Genomic DNA, 15,031 nt, shown 5'->3' with positions numbered 1-15,031 from the left:
TTCCCGTTTTTGAGCCTTGTTCCTCTCGTGCAGGCCTATCAAATGACTTTACGGATTGTATTCGCCTAAATAATTCCCAATCTCGAAGGAAATGTTGCTCTTTCTTTTGGAAGGTCGCATATAGGCCTAACACATGGCACGAATTGATTGTTTTTGACGACGTTTCGGGGCATTTCGGTTGGCGAGAAGACACGCAATATTTTGATAAGGGCTCGAATAAATCATGGAACATTTGTTCGCTTCTTAGTTTTACAAGTTGTTTGGCGATTAGATGCCATGAAAATGAACTCTTTAACGGCTTGTGGCTAATAAAACAATAATGGCTAATAAAACAGCCACCGACGTAATATCACGACGAGTCTTGAATTGCCAATCAGCCTCTGGTTTGTTTTGCGTCGTTTTGTGTTTGATCCATTGATTTTTCAGGTGGCCGAGCAGATGTCGTTAATATACCGGCATAGTTTAACCTTGTTGTGTACAGTGTATTACAACCCCGCACGATAATCGCAATCACCTGGACGACCGATGTTCCTATTCGTTGCTTCTCTCTTTTCAACCAATGATTTTCAACATCGGCAAAACAAGTTTGAGGACGGCTCTCTTAATTCAACTACATAGTGTACCATTCTTCTGGAACAGGTCACGGTGGCGTCAACCAGTTGGGTGGCGTCTTCGTTAACGGCCGGCCATTGCCCGACGTTGTGCGCCAGAGGATCGTCGAGTTGGCCCACAACGGCGTCCGGCCCTGCGACATCTCTCGCCAGTTACGAGTCTCCCACGGCTGCGTCTCCAAGATACTGTCCAGGTACTACTTCATTTAATGTCGTATTCCTAATAGATGTCAATGTCGGTTAGCCTTCCCCCCACCGTTGAATATATAGTTATATTGCATCTATATATATACACTATCGTTAGGATAGTTGTTATAGTAATTGTGAGAAAGAAGCAAAACAAATTCAGATTCGTTCGTCGAATGAACAGTTTCTTGACCATCATTTTCCTCCCCCCTTGTTTTTTTTTTGTTCGGAATTCTTTGGACTTTTCGTGGAGCAAACGATGAGAAGAAGCTTTTGGTAGAAAATCGACGAGTGTAGAAAATCTAAACGAACAAGAAGTGTGTTGCTTTTTTTTCTGGCTCATCGACCCAACGACCAATGGGGAAAACATTTTCCAGTTATAATGGCTACGATTCCAATGACTCGACGAAGGCTTTGAACTCGAATCAAAACATTCCAACCCACAAAAAGAAAAAGGGGAAGACCATATTTGAATGCACTTTTTCTAAAAAAAATTTTTTTTTTAAATAAAGAGAGAGAATTAAGAGTGGGAAATAAAAAGAGGCGGAACGAAAGACGACATCGATATCACAACTGCTTACCCAATGGCTGCCACCACAAACACCAGCCGGAACCAACAAGATTCTCCACGACGTTGATGGCAGCAAGCGCTCCGCGCGCCCCCATCTGCATACGAATAGATCAAGTTATGAATCTGAGACATTGGGCTGAGGTTTTGGGGCTCTATGCAGTCATCTATAATGTCTGAGTTAATCATAAATAATAAGGCGAATGTTTGCGAGAGTCAGGAAACTAGGACGACGTCGAATGGCATCGCATACTAATGCCATGCCATTCGTATAAATCAACTGCTGTGTGCGTGTAGATTTTTTGAAACTGCGCAGCGGCAGGAACGCCGTCCAGAGAATAGAAAGCCGCGAATGTCAATATCATAAGATTTAAAAAAAAGAGAGAGAGAGAGAAACAACAATAAAAACAGCGACAACAATAACGACAACAAAATGGTATAAAAGGAAGTTAATAAAAAAAAACAAGAGACAGGCCAAAAAGAAAGAAAAGAAAAAGATACGACGCTATATCGCATTTATTTTTCTCTCTTCTTTTATTTATTCTTTTGGATCAAATAAATAAAAAGAAGACGAAACCGGAAGGACGAGATGGCGGGTGCGGTTGACTTTTTTTTTTTGGTGTGTGTGTGTGTGTGTAGAGGGTACACGTCACCCGTTTTCCACCGCAGTATCCACCAAAGCCAAGTAATTCAATACCGGATTCTCTCTTATGTATATACATATATTTCTCGTGTTTTGCCTCCGCTCTCCCTGTGGCCAATCTACTACACTATTCCCCCCTTCTCAACGACGTGCACGCATCTCATCTATATAAAAGAATCTATTACGCTTACTGGGATAGTGGTGGGTACCACCTACGTATTCTCGATCTGCGGCTTCAATGTAATACACTAGGGCATTTTAATCCGATACGTTTGTGTAGGATGCACCACATCAAAAGGCGAAAAAAAAAACACGCTAATATACTCGAGAAGTTTGGGTGGTCGACAACTAAACTACTGGAAATCCGAGTTATTTTTTAAGAATATAATTGGACGATTCGTTGTGACTTTGTGTGTTTGTCTCTCTCTCCTTTTTGTTTTAGTTTTATTGATCTTTCACGGTTGTGTATATCTTGGCTCTTTTCTCTGTGTAGATACTACGAAACTGGTAGCTTCAAGGCGGGCGTGATTGGCGGGAGCAAACCCAAGGTGGCCACGCCCCACGTCGTCGACGCCATCGCCGACTACAAGCGGGAGAATCCCACCATGTTCGCCTGGGAGATACGCGACCGGCTCTTGGCTGAAGGCATTTGCAATCAGGAGAATGTTCCCAGCGTCAGCTCCATAAACAGGTAAAACCCAGCTATGAACACACCAATCAACTTCCTGTAGTCCTTATTATATAGAGACGATGATACGCTTCTCTTCTTCATTAGCTGTTGGGTTGACCCGTAACGATTACGTTCAGTTGGATCAGAGGTACACGAAAGAGCAAAGAATGGAAAGAATGTGAAGAACCCGTCGGTCCGGTTTCTACTGGAACCGTAGTTAATAAACGACATTTTTCCAAGGGAGGGTTAGCTATTGGGTCTCCTTCAAGGTGGCCCATAATCTTCACATTTCACAGAAATTTAAGGAATTTTTTCTTTTCTATAATGGAAATAAATCCTCGAAAATTCGATTCTTCACGGTGGGTCGTAGCAGCACATTTCTTTTTACTCGGCAATTTTTCCTCTACTGAAGGCCCTTTTTTTTTTTTTTGTTTTTGTTTATCTGCCGGTTAACGACACTATCTCGTATAGTCAACCAGCTGCTGCTACTGGTGGTGTGTGTGTGGGAGGGGGGGGAGAATTTTTATACAGCCAATTAACACCCGCGAACGATCATTAAAGCAAGAACGTGAGATAGCTTCTGAAACGATCAAACTTCTGGGTGTTCATGGCTTTTTTTTTTGTTTTTCACGTTTCTCTTTCGGTTCGTTTTTATATTTTCATTCTATTTTTAGTGTCCGTAGTGTTTGTATACTATTGTTAAGAGTGTCTATTTTATTATTCAGTTATTCTCTCTCGACCATCGTGTTTTACAATACCCTAAAGTCGAGTAGAGACTCGTGTAAGTTGATGGTGCTATAGTAAAATAAAAAGAAATAGGTTTTTTGATACAAGCAGGAGGAGAGAAAAGAGTACTACTTTGCATATGAGATGCTGTGTCAACACGTCCCCGGGGAGGAGTTTGGTTTCTCTTTTTACAAAAGAGAGCGATATAGGGTGGATGGCAATAGAGAGGGTGAGCATGTGAAAGAAAAAAGACTAGGTTGGGGAGGTCCCATATGTTTATTCGATCTGTTACAACAACATCGACAATGTAATAATAATAAGCGTATACAACACAGTTTTGGGATATGTAGAGCCGCGTAGAGCCAAACGATTTCCATTGATTGTTTTCATATGAAGAGGAGTATTACGCACAGAAGAAAAAAAAACACGATGGACAATTTCTTTTATTTATTTATTTTTTTGCTGCTTCTTTTGGGAACTAGGCAATGGCACCCGAGAGAACGACGCCCGTTGTCACATATGGGGATCTTGTTTTTTTTTTTGATACAGTTTTCTGTTGTTTGTTTTTCGTATCGACCTCAATTCTTGATTTTTCCAAATGGTGAAACGAGCGTTACGAAGTCGTTCCACTTTCTTTTTTTCCCCAGCACGTTCCTCTCGGTAGATTTCGAATCCAAAATGGCCGAGCTATTTTTGATGCAGTATAGGCCTATGTATAGCTCCGTTAATTACCCAAAGACGCTCGATGATTGGGGGAAGTGCCTAAGTGGATTGAAAGCTTTTCGTAGCCACCTAATCGAATTGAGAAACAAGAGAAAATGTTATTCGTTATACCTGTTGAAAAGTCGGCGTTATGGGTGACAGTTGTGGGGTCGTTTTGTATGTAATCCACGGGCGCGTGCAAATCCGATGAAATGATGACACTCTGAACAGTTGAATATGGCATTCACGGTCAGATGAAGATAAAGAGAGAAAATAAGGGGAAGGAAAATCTGTATAGGCAAACAGAAGGGGAGGGACACGCATAAGGCTTATGCGCGTGTATACAGATAAGGCGACCATATGGATGAACTGAATAGATGGCTGTTTTGCGTCCCTGTGGAGCGTGATATGTGCCCACTCTTATTCCGCTACACTTGTCGGTAAAATAAAAAAAGGGAGGGAGCAATAAGAGCTCCCCACTTGATTCAATTAGTGGAGGGGGCCTTTCAATAGAGACACTCGGGTCAAATTAACCCCGACATAAGCTCGCGCTCTGTAATAACAGGCTAATGTAGCTGTACATTGTATGGTGTATCCTTTATCATTCTGTTTCATGAGACTCTCAACACTATGTCATGATGGGGCGATTCCCTTTTTTGTTTATATTAAAGGTCGATGGCAAGGTGTGATGATGATAAACACCTTGTATAGAGAGAAACACGGAACAGGAGGGGTTTTAGAAATGATTCGATATATCGAGATAGCGGCATGTAGATATATACCGAGTGTCGGAACACATTCGTCAATGTTGGAAATCCAACAGGGTGGGAATTGTACTTAAAGCACCACATATGTCATCGTCTCTTTGCCTATTTTTTCTATTTTTTCTTCTACTTTTACACCAACCCAGACGCGATGTAGTAGTCCAGGAAAGACACCCAAAAAATAAGCCACCTGGTTGACGCTGACAAACGAGCAGCTCTTCATCTCTTGTCCAACGCGCGTCAAACTCAGAACTGCAACATCCTTCTATATGTGCAGTACCAAAGTACATTCGTGGACATAAATGGATCTTCTTTTAGCGGCGTCGTTCGTTCGCATCTTTGCGGCTTTTGCGTCTACCCGCTGCATTTTTTTCTGATTGATTGCGCGTAGTTCCATCAACATCGTGATTTTTGTTAAAAGCCTTATTCTTTAAACTGGAAAGGCCTATGCTCTTAAATGACGTTGAGAAGTGTAGGCCTGTATCATTTTAAATGTTAGCCGCTCAACTGAAAGGTTTGGTAGGGGAAAAAAATGGGCGTTTGCCGTCGGTTTGCGTTGGGCGGTCCCTTCAGCTTATCCCCCGACGTCTTTTGATGATGTCCTTGTCATCAGGAACCCCCTCGACGTAAGCCACAGTTTGACAATGGGGCGACGAATGATGGTTGATTTCAACCATTTTCGAGTGTGTTGCTGTTTTGGCTGCATCACGTCAGTCACGTGTCGGCCTTGGTCCATATAGCGATCAACGCTATTCATCAATTGTATATCACATAAAGGCCTACGTGAAAGACCGTAGGCCTATGCGTTGAATTACAGCCATAGATTCATGAGGTCTGTTCTCGGTTTACATTAAAAAATACTCCCCAAAAGAATAGTGGAGTAAAGTTTTCTAAGAAAAGAAGAAGAAAAAAAAAGGAAAACATTTCTCGTGTGAATTACTGTTGTAATAAGAAATATGCTTGTGTCGCAAGTTTTATTTTTATTTTTTTCTTCTTTTACGGCAGTCTGTCTCGCCAATGCCGCTGTTGCTCGCTTCTGCGGCCAGTCGGTCGCCCGTTGCGCATGGTTGGCCGACCGTTACACGACTTGGGGAAAACAACAACCTACCAACTAAAAAAGAAAGAAAAAGAAAAAAAAAACAGAATCTAGAGAATGTTGCCACCGCAACCGACTTTTTAAGACTCTCTCTCTTCCTCTATATACAAGAACAAGCAAAAGAGCAAGAAATAACATTCCCTTTGAATGTCGTTCTATACTTTCGTCCTTATTCTGTCTCTGCTGTCTGCCACAGTATATCCGAAGAGACTTTGATCCCTTTTTTTTTTTAAGTTTCTTTTTGTTTTCTTTTTTCGTGGCTACTGTTATTATTTTCTATTGAAGCAGTAGCAACAGTAACAGTATAGCTGAGAAAATGAATTTGGATAAATATCCGTCTGCTTGCTATTCGCCGTTGTGGCACGCCCCCAAAACATTTTTCCGTAATTTATTTGCGCGACGGCAATCACAAGTCCGTGACTGAGCTGCAATACGATCCAGACCAAAATAAAACAAAAAAACTATGGTGGGGCCAACTTTCCTTTGCCCACTTGTTTTCTTTTAATGATTAACTTTTTTAAAGATACAGAATTAAAGACGGCTTCTAACAATTTCTCTCTTTCGGCATTTTTTTTTTTCAAATCTACTTTTAGGATTGTGCGGAATAAAGCGGCGGAAAAGGCGAAGTCGGTCAGTCATCACGGACATGGACACGGTCATGGACACGGAGGTCACGGAGGTCATGGCGGCAATAGCGGCGGAGGCAGCAACAGCGGCCCCGTGAGCCCAGTCTCGTCTCAAACGGCTTCGGTCATCACTCACGGATCGACCGCATCGACTGGCAACAACCAACACCAACAACACGCCATGCAACAACAGCAGCATGTTTTACCGCCGCACGACTCGCCTCACCAACGGCCCGGCTCTTACAGCATCAACGGCATCTTAGGCATCCCGCAGACCGACCCCAACGGCAACATAAAGCGGAAGCGAGACGATCACGGTAAGTCCCGCCTATTTCATTATAATACCAACGGTTATTGGTTCTTACAAATTTAAACAAGAAACAAAAAACGACAACTTAAAAAAAGGGGAGCCAGACATTGAAAAACAAAAACAAAACAAAAATACCTGCGAGACGAAAATAGCAGGGCATAGAGACTGGTGATTTAAAAAAAAGAGGGGGAGGGGGCTTAGTTTGATAACACAATCAACTAAGAATAATAGAAGGGTTCTAGACTGACTGTCTCTATTTTGTTTTGTTTGGGATTAGATGTTTCGTTTCAGTTAAAATTTTCGGTGGGGTCGTGTCTGGTTTTGTAATAACAATCGATTCTCTGCCAGTATTGTTTGTCTAGTCAAGAGGAAATTAAACAAATGGGGGTTGGAGAATTGAATCGAACCTGAAAAGAGAAAAAAGCGTTAATCAGAGGGGAAAAGTTTGTTGGATCAAAGTGAGGAATGCACGATGAGATAAAGTAAAAACTTCAGGTGTCTCGAAAATCGACGAAAAGAAAGACATTGTCAATTGAATATCCCAAAAGCTAAATAAAAGATTAGTGGTGTACATCTCGCTTTGATAGCGAAATGCATCTTTTAGAGTAGCAACCACAGCGGGTGGGGTCTGTTGTGGCCTTTTAATCACGAACTTTGTGAATATTGAAGCAGTTCGGAGCGTCCTTCCTAATGAATAATTCCGTCAACAAATACCCGCTTTGCCTTGACCTAACCCCTCCCCCCTTATTCGAAGATAGTCGGCACAACTAAAGCTTTACTACTGTATATATTTAACTACTTAAATATACACGTAGGCACGAATTGCGCTTTTCGTGATGGAGTCGTTTGATAGAGATGTTGACACAAAACACTCCACCAAATCATTAATGTTGTCTAGTCGGATCGCCCCCTAGTGTTTTTTCTTTATTCTATACCTTTTTGTGGGTCCACCTACACCCCCCCACACACAGATCATCAAACATTCACGTCGTCGACTGGTCTCTCCACAAAACAGACGTGACCGCTCTGTCCTTTGATACCGCAATCACGTTACGAGCACATCGTCAGTTTCTCTATTTTTATTCCCCACTCGATTCTTGTGATTTTTTTTTTTTTTCAAAGTCCCTTTTTCTTTTTTCATCTTAGAAATGTCAACCCAAACCTTCGCAATTGAGATGTTTTCTTGTTATCTGTCTAAATGTAGTCCTTTTCCCCGACTGCTCCAAGAAGCCCTTAGGCATAAGACCATCCTACTCGCAGGATCGGTACGAGATGACTCGAGGAGAGGAAGTGATGTGCTTTTGCTCGTTCTGTACCATACATATACAGCTAGATACATATAGAAAGGAGGGGGGGTTAGAAAAGCGAGATCCGGAAGCGAAAGGAGGGTGGATGATCGGCCGAGCGTGGAGGAGCGGTCGCCGGATGAGACTTTTCTACGGGGTGTGTGCGCGCTGGTGATGTTGCAATATCTACAGCCTTTTTGGCTGCTGAAGTAACGCTGGATGAGAGTCCGTGGGGAAAGAGAGTGTCTCTCTCTTTTTCCATAATGAAAGCTCGCCTCACGACTGACGTATGAGATTGCTGTTTGCCCCCTCCGAAACCAGTGAAGGAGTCGTGAAATACAATGTCTCCCTCTCTTTCGTCAAGACACACTCTGCTGGCTGGATGTGTGTGTGTGTGTGTGTGTGGCTGTCATGAAGTCAAACGAGGACTCTCTCAATGTTCTCTTTTCTTTTTACATCACACATGATGGATGACTTCATCGACCTAACTCTCTCTCTCTCTCTCTCTACTCTTTTTACTCGGAGCCAGGCCTTCCGCCTATTTTCCTATTCCACATCCTTTATTCTTTTTCCTCTTCGAGTATCAGCCGTCATCGCAATTTGGTACAAGTCTGTTATCATCGAGACTTGTTGGCTGTCGCCATGACAATGTCGACGGATTCACAGGGTGCCGTCGATTTTCGCACACATCCAGCAAAACCCAACGAAGCGACGGTTTCCCTTTTTCCCCCGTGTGCGCATTTTCATCGGCCCTTATTTTAATTCCCTTCCGCATCGGATAGACAGGAAGGGGAGAACAAATGTTTAAATGATGGGGCTATATGGGAATAAAGTTGGGGTGAAGGGGTCATGGGTCGTGTACCAGATTGGCCCATCAGAGTCAAACAGATGTTGCCCCTTTTATGTTTCGTGTACGTTATTCATTTCAAATGCACTGATTTGCATCGACGATAACATCAATTTCATTTTTTAAAATTATTTCTTTCCGTTTTTTTTTTTCAGATGATATTCGCGAGCTCAATGGCCACGCAAATCAAGACGAAGAGATTAAACGTCAGCGGTTGCATTACGGCAGCGATCAACTTTATAGCGTAAGTATTTCATTGCCTGTCATTTGTTTTTGTGCTTTTTTGCTTTTTTCCCGTTACAATTCCAATTAATAATTTGCTATTGTTGTTCTAATTGGACAGATGTGGCCGACCAAGTGGGGTACTAGTTTGAAGGACGACAAACTCCTTCCGGACATTGGCAGCGTGACCGGAGTGGTCAGCTCGCCGACGGGTAGTAATAACGTCAGCGGATCGCCTTACTCTTTGCCCAGTTTCGTGACGGATCATCAGCAACAACAGCACCAGCAACAACAACACGGCGTGGGACAACAGCAATCGGGCGGTGGCGGCCAAAACGGCTCCAACAACGGAGGCCCAGGCAACAACCCCAACGCCTTTAATGGCGTTGTGACGTCGAGCAGTTCGGGCGATCCACTTTACGACACCATTAGCACAATGACGCAAGCTCAGAGCACGTCCATCTACACTCCGCCCCTGGGCACATCACTTGGTAAGTGAATAATTATCATCCAATAGCGAAACATTCAGAGCATGTCAACAATTTAGCTATCGATTTATTAATAGAATCGGATTAGTTTGTTTGACAAAGATAGTTGACTGACTTTTGTTTGTTTGTTTTGTTTCTCCTGTTTTGTGTGTGGCGGCACCATGATATTGTTGTGCACGATTGACATCGAGTAGGCAGTGGCTCTTTGACACCTTTAACGCCCATCAGCATGCAGGACATAAAGGCTCACATGTTGACGCCGAATGGGGTCGACACGTCGCTCCAGTACCAACAAGGTAAGAATTGTTTGATTGATTTCATTTTTTGTTGTTGTGTTATACCTTCACGAGAGCTTGTTTTTTTTTTCTTCTTCTTTGAACTTGGCGTGGTTCTTTCACAAAGTTCGCGCACAAGACACACCTGCAACTTTGCATATGCACAAAATGAGGCAAATGAAAATTCATTTCGTTTGTTTTGTTGGCGGGTTATTTGAATGAGGCCTTTTTAAAAATTTGAATCTCTTCTTTCTTTGCATATTCTAATTTGAATATTCTTTTTTTTTGTAAGTTCATTGCATGGTCGCATTTTGTATAACCTTATTTATTTATTTATTTTCATTTTGAAAATGTTGACTTGATCACTTGAACCTACCCCCTGGTGGACTTATTGGCTGAACGTTTTGTGTACGTTGTTGTTGTTGTGTGTTTATTAGACGGCATCGGTGGTCTTTCGGTCTGCACTGCAGGTACTGGCGGGTACGCTAGTTCTGGGCTTGCTGGGCCTACTGGGCTTGGTGGTGGCGCTGGGCACCACCATCACTTACTAGCTCACAACTCTTCGCCACTGCCGGGCAGCACTTGCCTGATCCAGCATCAGCAGCACCACCAATGCACGACAACGACAACGGCGTCGTCCATGTCGGACGGCGGCCATGATGTCCATCCTCATCATCACATGGACATGGACATGGATCAAGCGGCCTCTCACGGCTTTTGTGCCGCCGTCTACCGGACGATGGCCCAGACGCCGACCGAGTCGCCTCCGCAGCACCACCACAACCATCACAACAACAATAACAACAACAATCACCATCACAACCTACAGCAGAGCATCGAGGAGCACGAGGAGCAGGAGAAGGCGGGACGGACTATCTTGTCCTCGCCTCCTCCCGCTTCCTCCGCCCCGATCGCCTCCTCTCGTTCCGCCTCCGCTCTCACGCTGCTCCAGCCCATTGCGGCTGCCGTGGCAGCGGCGGCGGCGGCGTCTTACACTTTACCCAGTCTCATGGCACCTTACCCTACCACCACAGCTGCAGGCGAGTAAAATGTCAAAGAGAACTAACCAAAGAAAAGAGAAACAAAAAAGAGAAAGAGAGAGAGAGAGAGAGAGACAGAACACGGGCAAACAAAAAGAATCGCTGGCTTTGAAAACGAAACTAACCTAAAACCTAAGAAATTTTGTTTAGATGTGCTTGTTTGTTTGTGGCCAATTTTCTCTTCATCTTTCCTGCATCGCTTGGCTGATTTGGCATGAAATTTGGATGATTAGTTTTCTTGTTTGACAACTGGTAGTCTGACTTTTGATTTATTGATGTTGCACCAGCACAATGCTTTTGTTTTTCGCTTCAAATTTATTTCTAGTTTTTTGGGTTTTTTGGGGTTTTTTTTCCTGGATTCTCTCAATCCAACCATGTCAAACTCTTTTGTCTGGTGTGTCTACTTATGTTTGCCTTGCCGGCGTGATCTCTTTCTTTCTCGCCATCGTTATTCCGGAATTTCATGGCGGAAGGCCGATATGGAATGGGTGCACTCACTCTACATCCAGCTGTGAAAGAAAGAGAATTAAACACATCGGTCAGTCAGTCCTGTCCGTTTTCGTGACGATAGGAAACGAAAGAAAAAAGAAGAAAAAAAGGCTACACACACATAGACACACCAAACAAAAGGGGCTGAATTTAGATTGAATTGGGGAGCTACAATACTATCTAGAGTGCAGTGCGGAAACGTGTTTATTGATTGTTTTTGTCTTTTTTTCTTTCTTTCGTGTGTCGACTCAACAGTGGGTGGAGGTGGCGTCGGTGTTGGCGGTGGCGTTATGCCCGGATCCGAGTACTCGTACACGTCACACCACTACAGCCAGTATGCTCCATCGCCGTATGGTAGTTACGGTTACAGCGCCGGGACCGGTGGGCTTCTCACCAAGTGACCTGACTGATAAAGATTCCGGCAACAGCGTCCGGGGGGCCCGTTGTAGATCGGCCGAAATGGACGGTTCAACCCAATCCAGATAAGCGGCTCGTTTGTTACGTTGTTTCTCACGAGTGTTACACACTTGACAGAAAGTGTCGGTAAGAAAAGGAAAAAAACAAAACAAAAACAAAACAAAAAAATCTGACTGTCAACCCCAAAGTTCAACTTTAATAATCATAACCCATAAATCCTCTCCTTGTATCCGCCACCACCAAAAGCCAATGTCTTTTCTTTTTTGCGTGTATTGTCCAGTTGATTTCCCCCTCTTCCCCATTAATGAGGATTAAGTGATTGGCGATTTGATGACGTAAATTCACTGTATCAAGTGAAGTGACAATCACACGTCGTCAATCACATCTGAAAAACGGCGTCGGTTTTGTAGTTTCGACGCGTCCCCTAGTCTCCACCGAGCTGAGCCTTAAAAATATGATGTCTACTACACACACACACAGATACACACCTGATTGTCGTCGATTGATGAGGTTATCGAGAGATCATTGATCGCATTAATGAGTAATGACAAGCTTCGATTAGATTTCGTGTGACTCGTAAGTTTAATTTTCATTCATGCTGATTCAAGTAACTTTTGCGGAAGGACAAAAAAAAAATCAATTTCGAGTGGATGAGGTCCCCGGCGATCTCAAAAGTTGAAGAGGAAAAAAAATCACTAGGAGATGAGAGGTTGAAATGTGTAGGCTGTCGGACTAAGAGCAAAAGGGGATGAATTGGTTTTCATCACGGTCATCGTCATTCAGTTTGTTATACAAATGCGAAAGTTCTCTTATCTGATTGTTGAACGTTTTGCAGGCGTGTACATGGGAATCCTGGTGTGTTTTTTATGTGTTGGTGTTTATGAGTGAACGAGAGATTGGTGGACGGAATAGCAACAATGTCGTTCAACAGATCTCGAAATTTCATTTTTTTCTTTCTTCTTTTTTATTCGTTTTTCCCTTCTCACCTATTGATTATAGTTTGATCGTCAATGGGAATTATACGGTGATTGCAATGGGCGTTTACTATTCTCACGCTCCGTTGTACGCAACCACCCGTTTTCTTTCGACCCCACCTTCTTCTTTTCTTCTCAAAATTACTTTTGCCGATTGTTTTGATACCAAAGAGGTCGTTTGCAATATCTCCCCTTACTTTGTACACATCTCTCTAATAGGCTTCAAGTTCTTATATTGTCTATAATCTCCAATTTATTTTCAACCGTTTTTTTATTTTCATCTCCCTCTTTTTATTAAGATATACATATATTATATACAAAAATAAGAACGAATTTTAATTTGAAGAAAAGGACAAAAAAATTATTATTATAGAAATCATGTATTTTTCCGTTTTCTTCTTCGTATCATTTCATTCAAAAAATTTGTTTTTCTTATTTTTGTATTAGCGTCTCATTGGAAATTGGCGGAAGGTTGTTCTCATTATCTCACCTCTCGTTATTGAAGTTGTCATGCTTCGTTTAGATTGGGCTACTCCTCAATGCCGACTTTCTTTTTTAATTCGTCTCTCTCTCTCTTTCTCTCCCCATATGTGTGTGTATGTTTGCGAGTGTGAAAGTATTTCGGAAAATCGAAAAAAACAAGTTTTTCTTTTTTTGATTTAGTGACATTTTGCTCTTACATTAGTGTCTCCTTTCTCTACATATTCGATTTTATTACATCACTATACAGTACATATTACAGCATATTATTATCATGATTATCCCATCAGCGGCCGGTTGTGTGCGTGTGTGTGTGTGTTTATTATATACCCAGCAACATCAACCTTTTATTTTGAATGCGAAAAAGTTTGTTTGTATGTAAAATCGGAAAGATGCTGTGTACTACTACCCCGATGCCGCCGCTTTGTACGTGTGTGTGTGCCTGTGTGTGTGTGTAGCTGGCGTAGCCCTCAAATAAAAAACAATGGAATATCCTGTCAATAAAGTGATATTTATGAAGAAAACACAAATGAAAGTGGACCGAAATTCACAGTTTTCATCAGTGTCTTGACTATAAATTTAGTCGTCGAAGATTCCACACTACCCGGAACCCAAACATCTTGGTATTTAAACCAAGGAACTACCTTTCTTGTTAAACTGCAAAAAAGAAACGGCTAAAAAGGAAATTGATCAACAATAGGAAGGCGCAAGTTTTGACGCAACACAAGACGTTCGTGAACTGAAGGAGTAAAAGAATCCCAGCTCAAGCTGGAGTGTTGACTCTATACATCCTACCGTGTTTGTACATAACAGGTTATGAATATGCAGTCAAAAGGAAGCACAAAAGAAAATCCGGAATCGTGCACAAGCGGCTGGATCACAATAAACCCAGGGCACACGACGTCTCCGGTTCTTCAGTACTTATCTATTGGTCGGTCTTTTATGGTTTGAAAAAATAAAATAAGAAAACACAAATGGATCACAAAGAGATGGTCTATTTGTACCTAGAAACTTCTGGTAACCACGATGACTCTTTTCAACATCCCTAGCGCCATCTCAAATATTTCACATCCGGTGCGTGATTGGTGCTGTTTGCTCTCACTACGCAGACGGACCCCCAACATTTCCGTGAGTATATTCTAATCTCTTGAAGTTTGAAATTATCACAATCGATCCTACTTTAATATGTACAATACTATTCCTATATGTACAGTGTTGTGCAAATTCGGCCCTACCTTATCCACCATATCTTATTTCCATACCATTAAAGAATAAAATTCAGCTCCGAAGGGAACATTGTGGTTCATTGTGGAGCTTTACAATGGTCGGATGTGGCGATTGGCAGAGAAAGAGACTATTGATCGTCAGTGAGAAAAGCAAAAAATGGAAAACCTTGGTATTACTCACGAACTTAGCACTTTTACAAGAAACAGAAAAAAAAAGAATTGTAGCAACTGTCGGCCTTGTGTTGGCTACCCCGCATCGTGCGCCATCGCTTTAACTTTTTTAAGCATCGGCAATGTTTCCCTATTGGCTCATATTTATTGGGCTTATATTCTTACACTTCTTTTTTCTTTCTTTTCTTTCCTTTTGTTTCTTTGCGAAAGTGGC

General features: G+C 42.3%; 1 protein-coding gene across 8 annotated transcripts in view; it reads left to right on the top strand.

The window, feature by feature from the left end:
- The window catches only part of LOC116917006 (paired box protein Pax-8), a 72,707-nt gene extending 58,786 nt beyond the window's left edge, over positions 1 to 13,921 (top strand). For 5 of the 8 annotated variants that reach the window (XM_045169398.1, XM_045169397.1, XM_045169393.1 and 2 more), the window contains 8 exons: positions 619 to 805; positions 2,502 to 2,699; positions 6,560 to 6,909; positions 9,191 to 9,279; positions 9,379 to 9,748; positions 9,940 to 10,041; positions 10,458 to 11,060; positions 11,805 to 13,921. In XM_045169398.1, coding sequence (XP_045025333.1) covers positions 619 to 805; positions 2,502 to 2,699; positions 6,560 to 6,909; positions 9,191 to 9,279; positions 9,379 to 9,748; positions 9,940 to 10,041; positions 10,458 to 11,060; positions 11,805 to 11,950 — 2,045 coding nt within the window. In that variant the 3' untranslated portion in view covers positions 11,951 to 13,921. The remainder of the gene's footprint in view (positions 1 to 618; positions 806 to 2,501; positions 2,700 to 6,559; positions 6,910 to 9,190; positions 9,280 to 9,378; positions 9,749 to 9,939; positions 10,042 to 10,457; positions 11,061 to 11,804) is intronic. The other 3 variants (XM_045169399.1, XM_045169400.1, XM_045169401.1) reach the window with 2 other exon arrangements.
- Positions 13,922 to 15,031: the final 1,110 nt, after the last annotated feature.

Source organism: Daphnia magna, linkage group LG2 (assembly GCF_020631705.1).
Source record: "Daphnia magna isolate NIES linkage group LG2, ASM2063170v1.1, whole genome shotgun sequence".
NCBI lineage: Eukaryota > Metazoa > Arthropoda > Branchiopoda > Diplostraca > Daphniidae > Daphnia > Daphnia magna.
Note: the sequence above shows the minus strand (reverse complement) of the source record. Positions and strands in the feature narration are given on the sequence as shown.